The 9,909-nt window shown below is 36.2% G+C and overlaps 1 protein-coding gene across 4 annotated transcripts in view; it reads left to right on the top strand.

Moving 5' to 3' along the window:
• The first annotated feature begins 2,203 nt into the window (after positions 1-2,203).
• The window catches only part of LOC106067842 (uncharacterized), a 75,259-nt gene continuing 67,553 nt past the window's right edge, over positions 2,204-9,909 (top strand). For 2 of the 4 annotated variants that reach the window (XM_056044242.1, XM_056044239.1), the window contains exons 1-2: positions 2,204-2,490; positions 6,933-7,429. In XM_056044242.1, coding sequence (XP_055900217.1) covers positions 7,070-7,429 — 360 coding nt within the window. In that variant the 5' untranslated portion in view covers positions 2,204-2,490; positions 6,933-7,069. Of the gene's footprint in view, positions 2,601-4,434; positions 4,543-6,932; positions 7,430-9,909 lie in introns of all 4 variants that reach the window. The other 2 variants (XM_056044240.1, XM_056044241.1) reach the window with 2 other exon arrangements.

Here is a 9,909-nt window from a genome sequence, read left to right as displayed (position 1 = left end):
ACAAGAATGCGGCCATGACCAGGGAGTGCATCAGCCTGATTTTAGTGTCGAGGGTTATGCCTTTGTCTTTCCATATTTTTTTTTTTAGCTTTGCAAGGGCTGCTGTGGAATGTGTAATTCCGCCAGTAGTACATATTAAGAAATTTAAAAAGAGTATTTTAAATATTTAAAAAAATCTGTTAGATAAAATTGTATCAAAATTGCCGATTGACTTCCTATCGTAACCTTCTGGTCAACAATTTAAAACAAAAGATAGTTATATTTAAAGCAGTGCTTTTTTTGTGACGGTACACGCCGCTACTTTTCTTGTATTTTAACGTTTATTATTAATTTATTAGTAGTTAAGAGTTAGGCACTCCATCACTGAGTACCGGCACCTATTTTTGTTTTTAAAAAAAAAAAGCACTGATTTAAAATATACTCTTTTTTCTCTTTCATAAGGGTCAAATCTATGCAATTCTAACCTAAAAAGAATGATTTAATCTAAAACCTATTACATTTATTACATAGCCTTTTTAATACATATTATATAAATAATAAAAAGCCTTAGAATATTTTCCATGACAGAGCTAATGTCTGAAAATCTTTATTCACACTGCATTCAAAATCGCATATTTGCATACTGCATTTCCATTCGTATCGAGCTACAAGAACAGCCCAAGAAATGGATCAAGGTGAAAAGAGCGAACGCGGACGTCCCCCAAGAGAGGAGATCTACGACAATTGTGCTATAACGATTTCTCTAAAGTGTCGAGGTTAAAAAAAAATTAAATGTATTAGTGAGACATTGAAAACTAAAACTCTAGGACAGGAGCTAAAATTCAATAAGTATGTCTTTAGTATCTAAGTATTCTAACACTGTATGGGCTAATGTTTAAGATAAACATGCTTACACACACACACACACATCTTTTTAGTCTCTTTGCTGAGCACAAAAGATGTAACGTTTTTATATTGTAATATAATTACAGAGCACTAAGTATCGATCTTTTTTACTGCACATTTCTGTGTATTTCAAATGCGTTCTTTCTGTAGGAAACGATTCTAGATGTAAAGCTTTAAGGCTGTAATTTGTTCTATATTATAGACGCGACAAAATAGAAAAGTGGAAAGCTAAAAAATACAGAGACATATACAAGCTTCTAATGCAATTTTATTTAGGCAATGAAACTTTGGGCTGTTTAAGCTTTGAAAGACCCGGTCAAAGAAAGACACGGAGAAATAAGATACGGTCATAGGCGTTTCCTCGCATTCATAGGAGAACAAGGTTAAAAGCATGTCCTCCCTAAAATATTAATATAATATTAATATTTTTGTTATTTTGTTTTACTGCCGACGCGAAGAAGTAATAAGCTTATTAAGTATAAGTTCGAGGTTTGATATGTTTTTAGATTTAAAAAATTTAGTGCTAAAGAAAGAGATGCCTATTGTAAATGCAGAAAAAATTGTCAATACGACGAACAAATGACTAAAGTATAATCATTAGTTAATTCACTAAATGTAGAGACACTTCTGGGCAGTTTCTAAAAAGTAAAGTAGCAATAATAAATAAAAACACTGAACGTAACTTACGAATACGAAATGAAAACAATAACATCCTAATAAAATATAACTCAGATTCAATGATAAAGGTATATATTTCTTAATCCATAAACGACTAGAAAATATCGTACAAGTGCTCCTTAGTTCTTAGTTTCATTAAAGCAAGGAACGGGTTGCCTGAATCAGACAGAAAAACCAATGACTTATTGGAGTTTAAGTCTCTACTCCATTTAGCGATTACACATTAGCACATGGATTTACATAGAACGTAATTAATTTCTATATTAAAGGAACACTTGTCATTTATAAGAAGATAACAGATGTCTGATTAATGGAATAAATTGTATAAATGTGAATCATTGGGCACTTTTGCTACTTCAGTTTGAGTCCCTTTATGTTTTCTGCGACTGGTCCCCGCCAAAATAAAATACATATAACGGAAAATTCTTATAGATACGCCGATATCTCTAAATCTGTAACATACAATTTTATTTTATTGTTTAATCTTTGAGCACCTCTTTGATCAGCGTGTGCGATTAAAGTTTGGCTTGATTTAACACAAAGAATTAAAAGTGGTCTCCCCTTTCATTTGACTTTCGTTTTCTTCCGCTGAATACAAATCTCCGACTTTTAACCTGCGCTCAAGACGTGCAGCGAATAATGGCCTCACGTCAAAGCGCCTCGAGTTTGTTACCGTTTCGTCTGGACCGTAAAACATCTAAAATTCGCGGATTAAAATTCTACCAACTATTAATGTCTTTTTTATAAATATATTTTTTTATGCGGCATTCGTTTTACAGCAGAGTAGTCTCCCTCTTGTTCTTGGACATGGTTTTGACCTCATAGCGTTGTTTGTATAGGTCTGGACAGTGACTTAACAAATCACGTGAGGATATGTGTTTGTAAACTCCGACACCGGTAGGACGTCATTCCAGCCGGTACGAAACGGTCAGTTTTCATTTGGTTGATGTTTTTCTTTTTTCACAAGATCTCTGGATATTTAGTTTTATTAGTAGTGTAAAACATGTGTACTGAATTCTCACGATAAGTCAGCTTGGGTAAATTGTGATATAACAGATTCTAGACCTTGTTATTTAGAAATAATTTACTATCCCTAATTAAATTCAGTTAACTATATAAGAGTATTTCAATTGTGATTTTGGATTTTTCATTGCACGCTTATCCAACAAAATAACACTAATATAACCTTTAGCTATACAGGTTGTCCATGCATTTGTCCTAGCATCTGAACTATGAAAAACTATTTCACATTTAAAATATCGCCATTTTTTTCTAATAAGATAAGTTAAATATTTTGCATTTAAAACTAATCTCTTGATTGAAGAACGTAGACTTGTTCAAATATTGTGTTATTTAGTTTACCTTCTGTCAGGAAAAATCTTGAAATTGTGTAATTTCAGGATAGGCCATCACACTAGGTGAACTAGTTTTGAAATTGTCATTGCGATAAGCTATAACTAGTGTTTCGTTAGAAATGGAATCTTTCTGTTTTCTAAACAAGATGGAAGCCAGGCAATTTTCTGAACTTATTCTGGTAAAGCATTGGCTTTCTAACATGTTCTGATAGCTGTATATTGCAATCATTTTACCATTACAAGTTTTAACAATATATAGGTCAGTATATATAAAAAAGGGGACATTTTATATCGAGGTTAGCAATATGGAGCGGATATTTCAGACGTTTGAATATTGCTGAGAAGTGAAAACTTAAATACAAGGGAAAAAGTGAGTAATCAGTCAAATCGAAAACAAATTTCTGACCTACCAGTAGTGTTGTATTAAAAGAAAAAAAACCTATCTATACAAGGGAGGCAATAGGAGTATCGACTACGTCGAGAAATTATATCACAACTCCTAACAAATAGGATACTCATAGTCAAAGAAAGACAATCATGAAATTAAGATACCACTAATTACAATAAACAGTCCGTGTTATTTTTGCTGTGGAGTTCCCCTCTCTTGCTATTAGTGTCATTAGCAATCTTCCTAATTATCGTTTATTTGTTGTTGTTTTTTATTTATGTAATACTCTTATAGGGCATGCATAGAAGCAATGGTTTACTCTATTATTGAGTATCAAGAATAATAATATTTGGCGATAAATTATTATTTTACAATTTAGCTATTTGGACATTCATTCAACCAATCATTATTGGCTAATTAAAAACAATTTACGAAGATGCCACTTTGGGATTTGAAGGCGACTGTCTATTTTGAATCAATTACCCACCACTACTTGACAGATGTCGCGGAGAGATAAGGTAGACGATATATAGGTAGATGTGAGGCTTGGTAAAGCATGAATTAGTCCTATGGTAATTATTCTTTTAATTCACTCAGTCAGTTCTATATGTTTTCTTTTCTTTCTCCTTCCTTGTATCTTGTATGCTGAGCATAAGTCAGTGTTTGCTCTCAAGACAATTGGACAGATTGGCATTCTGGTAAAGGGACATAATTAGCCAATGTCTCAAAGGTCTGACATTAACTGAATGTAGACAGCTTTTTAACATGTAATACATTCATTTCATACAATTTAGTTTTTAAATGCGCCAAACGAAAGGAAGTCAAGGTAGAGAAGGATATTTATTTACACCTTAACGAATGATGAGCAAATAGCAACACACACACACACACACACACACACACACACACACCAGTCATTGCCTCAACCATACAATTAACTGCAGGTAGCACAAGCGGGGTGCGCCACAGATTATGGTTCAGTGTTTTATGTATAATTGCTACTTTACTTTTGAGTCTTCTGTCCTGAAGGCTTTCTAAATTTAGTGACTTTACTAAAAGTGTTACTCAAGTCAAATGTGAATATTCGTTTGTTATGAACCTCACTGCTCTATTTTGTGTCTGTTCCAGTTTCTTAATGTTTTCTTGAGTTGACGGGTCCCAAACAGAGGATGCATCCATCGGGAGACTTCCCTAAAACTCGCTCCCTGAACTCCTATCGCACAGAGCTTCTTAACGGTAACAACGTCGTCTCTGAAGTTATCTTTAAACTCTTCTCTTTACAAAGTTAAATGGTCTCCTTATCTCTGCCAATAACCCTTTAACTGCTGAGCTGTTTTACAATGAGTGCATACAAAATATAATTACAATTCTGATGTTTATAGGCAATCTATCACAAGCGTTTTAAGCGTTAATCTAAGGCCGATCTCGTTAACCCCTGTTCAACAACACTGTGTTTCGGTGCTGTTGTGCACGCATTGTGCTGTAAAAGTGGCGCGCAAAACATGATAGCAATATCCTGTAGATCTCTAACTCTACATATGTCAGTCAAAGATTTTGTTTTTATTTTCGCTTTAAAAAAAAAGGTACTCGCAGACAATATGTCATTACAGAACACAGCAGGAGTCTATTAACTATTCACGACTATAGATTTCAAAAGCATCGTCCGTCCAATAGAGTTATTTCACCCTCATGAAAGCTTAAAACCTTTTTAGTCAATAACAACACGTAGTTTGGTTTTAATGAAACTGGGGGGTCAAAGGTCGCAAAAAACGATCGGGTGTATTGGAGTTTGTTGCATAAGCAGAGTATTTCGCAAATTGTCTTTGAGTTTAATTTTGTAGATGCTGGGTATGTATATGACATTTTTGAGTGAACAATTTTGTGAATTTGACTTTTATTATTTAAAGTTTTGTTTTTGTTTTTTTAATAGATAAGGAATTAACTGGTAAGGCTTATCGAGGATTTCTTTTAATCAATACGTTTCTCTAGTATTGCTTTTAATTGTAAGATTTATCTGACTTTGGCTTTGTCTTTTGCTTGATTGTTGAGTGTATCTATCATAGATGTGAATGGTTATCTTTAACTAGCATTCTATGTAGCAGTTTAAAGTTGAAACGTAAAGCTATGTAGCTGTAGGACATCGTTGCTACACGCATTGGCTAGATATATTTAAGCGATGTATGTAGCCCTACGTGACATTGCTAAACTTTCGACTTTAAAAACAAATAAGTGGCGATTTCTAATTTCAGAACAGGTAGCATTCAGAGTAATAACACGACGTTTGGTTTTTTAGAAGAAAATGCCGCAGGGCAGGCCTTACAAATTGTGGGGCCCAATTTAATGGAAGCTTGCGAGGCCACCTTTTACAATAGCTACTTTTACTATTAATTTGATCACTCTAACAAGATTACTTATACAGCATACATAGGAAACAACTCTATTAAAATAGGCGCCAGTTGGTTAATTAAAGTTACGTCCATCGATAAACCTACATATGTTAACCCTTTAAGTCCTACATCTTTAAAAGCCTGTGACAAGAGCCGTGACTGATAGTGATAGGCTTAATGTAGATCGCGGGGCCCCTGCCAGCGAGGGGCCCAATCGTAGCAATCCGTGAAATCCTGTCCTTAGTACATGCCTCAAGTTCTCCTTGAAAAACAAATCAACATTGCCATCAACAGTAAGAGAGTTAAACTTAAAAAAGAAACAACAGATACACCATAATATTCTCTCCCCTTTGATCTTTTTATTTGGCCATCAATATAAACTTGTGCAGGGCCATAACTTTTTAATGAGCAAATATACTATGTAAAAAAATGGAAGAGGTCTTACTAGTTCAACAGTTTCTTTACGGGAATGAGAACTACAGAGATCTTTGATCAATGTTAATATGGTATGCATTTTATTAGCTTATAGTAAACAATGCATTCCACTTCAAATATTGTAAAAAATAGATGACATTGTTCCGTGTCCTCATTACTATTCTAGTTTTTAATGTTATTTCATATTTAAGAATGAGAATCGAGAACTTTCTGTTAATCTGGTGACTACCTGGTCTTAAAGAGAGTTGATACTTTCTTAGTTTCCATTGTAGACGTTTAGTATCTTACCAAAAACTGATGGTGCCTGTCAGTCTGGACTTAGCAGTAGAGAACGTCTATTTCAGTCTGAAGTACTGTCAATTATGGGTGTGCGCCTTGCACTGTCAAGGTGTTCTATGGTAGTATAGTCAGTATGGAGTGACTATAAAATGGTATTCAGCTTTTAACAATATAAAATGAGGTCAATTTGGTGTCAGTAATGTGATCATTTGTGTTGCTGAGGCGTTTCTTAAAGTTTCAACAAGAAATGCACATTAAGCAAAAGTATTTGTTTTTGTTTCTGTTGTTATGTGATTGAGTCGTTAGTGTATTCTTCAGAGAAATGGTCTAACTTGATGTTTTCTTAATGTATTATAACGATATACCATTCATCTTCCTTGCATTTAAAATACATATATTATGATAAAATGTTACACTAATTCGATTGGCTGGTGAAAAAAATATTTAACTAAAAAAAACTATTACTGTTCGATTTACTTGTGATGATCTGAAATTGATTTGTCTAATTCCATTTTCTCAATTCAGGATAACATTGAGGACAATTATTTTAGACCATTTCATCTTAAACTCAAAAAAAATCTTATGTTTGTTGCCCCTGAGATGCAGTCAGAAGGATCTATTTTCTACAAAACTTTTTTTATATAACCAACAAAGCTACAATCATGCCTGTTGCCAAGGCAACAGAGTCAGAAAGACCTATTATCCTCAGATCTGTCACAAGCGGTGACCTTGGCATTAGGAGCAGCACAACTTTGTCAGATGCTTTCTCAGTAAGTCGTACATCTGGCCTACCTTCGAGAGATTCCGGAACACAATCCGACTTAAGTTCCAGTCTCCAGGTTCCGGTTGTGATCACTCCGTACGGCATCACGAGAAGAGAGTTAAATCGTTACTGTTCAGCCAGATTTCGCTCATCCGTCCCGGATTTCCCAGAAGCCTTCAAAGTGAATTCTAAAGTTCGATTAACAGCATACCTGCCAGTGAATCTATCTGTTGATGAAATATCCAGGTGTGAGTTCCAGGTAAGTCATTTGATTGATTCTCAACAGGGGCGGGCGAGGTCTCTGGCAGAACCATACTATCTGTTCTTTTATAACAATGTAAGTCTAGGGACAATAGCAAGGCTTCTTAGAATCCATTTCTGAAACAATATTATAAAATGTATTACAATGTAGCCTCGATACCATTCCATGCGGCCCATTCGGCGACTCAATTGGTTACAACCCACCGGTCATTTGCTAAAATGTCCATGCATCCATTACGCTTCTGTTACTTAACATTTATATAAATTAGAATCAACCTTATAAGTACAAAACATCTAAAACTTGCTGTCAGTCAGTTTAATTATTAAATCTTTAACGGAGATTTCCATAAATGGCGGTAAAGCTAAAAAAAATCTTTTCTTTCTTGCTTAATTTTTATTGCTCAACTGTCTTGACTGGAATCTTACAAATTAAAAAGTTAACAACGAACGGATTAACTGTTAGTGTGAAAGTGCTTAAAAGAAATAAATAAAAATAGCCTGTGAAATTAAGTTCACAAGGAGAAACCCAACTTGTAAAGAAACAAAAATATCGGGTAAATACTTTCATCCCTGGGCATTAGTAACTGAAAAAAAAAAGTCTTTATGTCTATTTGGCTCATGTTAAGCTGTTCACTAACTCCATACCTATAAGCTAGCGGAAAAGTGATGACTGGCATTACAGTATTTAGTCATAACGGCGTTTCTAATTAAGGGTAGGGTCTATCTCTTTTCATCTCTCTTTCTCCCTCACTCTCTCTCTCTTTCTCTCTCCCCCCCCTCTCTCTACTTCTCTCTCTCTCTCCCTCTCTCTCTCTCTCTCTCTCCCTCTCTCTCTCCCCCTCTCTCCCCCCTCTCCCTCTCTCTCTCCCCCCTCTCTACCCCTCTCCCGCTCTCTCTCTTTCTCCCTCTCTCTCTCTACTTCTCTCTCTCTCCCTCTCTCCCCCTCTCTATCTACTTCTCTCTCTCTCCTCCTGTCTCCCCCCTCTCTCTCTACTTCTCTCTCTCTCCCCCTTTCTCCCCTTACTCTCCCCCTCTCTCTCCCTCTCTCTCTCTCTCTCTCCCTTTCTCTCCCCCTCTCTCTCCCTCCATCTCTCCCCATCTCTCTCTCTACTTCTCTCTCTCCCTATCTCTCCCTTTCTCTCCCCCCTCTCTCTCTCTATTTCTCTCTCTCCCTTTCTCCCCATCTCTCTCTCTACTTCTCTCTCTCCCTATCTCTCCCTTTCTCTCCCCCTCTCTCTCTCTCTATTTCTCTCTCTCCCTTTCTCCCCATCTCTCTCTCTACTTCTCTCTCTCTCCCTCTCTCTCCCTTTCTCTCCTTCTCTCTCTATTTCTCTCTCTATTTCTCTCTCTACCTTTCTCTCTCTCTCTCTCCCTCTCTCTCTCCCTCTCTCTCCCTTTCTCTTCCTCTCTCTCCATCTCTCCCCATCTCTCTCTCTACTTCTCTCTCTCCCTCTCTCTCCCTTTCTCTCCCCCCTCTCTCTCTACTTCTCCCTCTCCCTCTCTCTCCCTTTCTCTCCCCCTCTCTCTCTATTTCTCTCTCTCCCTCTCTCTCCCTTTCTCTCTCCCCCTCTCTCTCTCTACTTCTCCCCCTCTCTCCCTCTCTCTCCCTTTCTCTTTCCCTCTCTCCCCCTCTCTCTCTTCCTCCTTCCCCCTCTCTCTCTTTCTCTCCCTCTCTCTCTCCCTCTCTCTTCCTCTCTTCCTCTCCCTTCCTCATTCTCCCTCCTCCTCTCTCTCTCTCTCATGCTTGTAATTTTATATATCTTTTGTTGTTTTCTCTTTCTATTTAAGTAAAAGCCTGACCAACATTTTCTTTTTGCGATGTAGATAAAATTGTTTTCGTTATTTCTTTTCTTCGCCTCCCCTCCCACCACATTCAACATTCTCTCTCTCTCTCTCTCTCTCTCTGTTATCTCTGACACATATGTTAAGCTTTCTTAATTTACCACGTTAATTTTCTTTGTGATATTCTCTTTCTTTCTCTCTCTCTCTTTAACGTTCTCTCTCACGTTCTATTTTTTTTCACTCACTCTCGTCATTGTGATATTCCTTCTCAGGTCAGTCAAGATAAATTATAAACTTTATTTCCCTGTAACTTTATAAGCAAAATGATCAAAACAAAAATAATATAAAAGAAATCTTCTACTAAGAAAATTAAACTAGAAAAATAAAAGTCACAGAGTATCGTACATCACACTTAATTTCTGCTCTATTTAATTATAAACATGTGCAGTGGCGTAACAAGGGTGGGAAGAGAGGAGTCCAAATTCTTAAGTTCCACGGGTCCCCATTTGAGGGGGCGGGCCAAACGAGTGTCGGAATATTTTATTTTTACATTAAATGTTAAATATTACGCCACTGTCATGTAATCTTGCTATTCACGTTGTTATATAAGTTAGTGACATTGTTTCATGTATTCCACACATATTAAAATCTTTCTAACGTAGTTCCTCTCAGGGAGTAATCTTAGTATAATAATAA

This window comes from Biomphalaria glabrata, chromosome 10, assembly GCF_947242115.1.
Source record: "Biomphalaria glabrata chromosome 10, xgBioGlab47.1, whole genome shotgun sequence".
Taxonomy (NCBI): Eukaryota; Metazoa; Mollusca; class Gastropoda; family Planorbidae; genus Biomphalaria; species Biomphalaria glabrata.
Note: the sequence above shows the minus strand (reverse complement) of the source record. Positions and strands in the feature narration are given on the sequence as shown.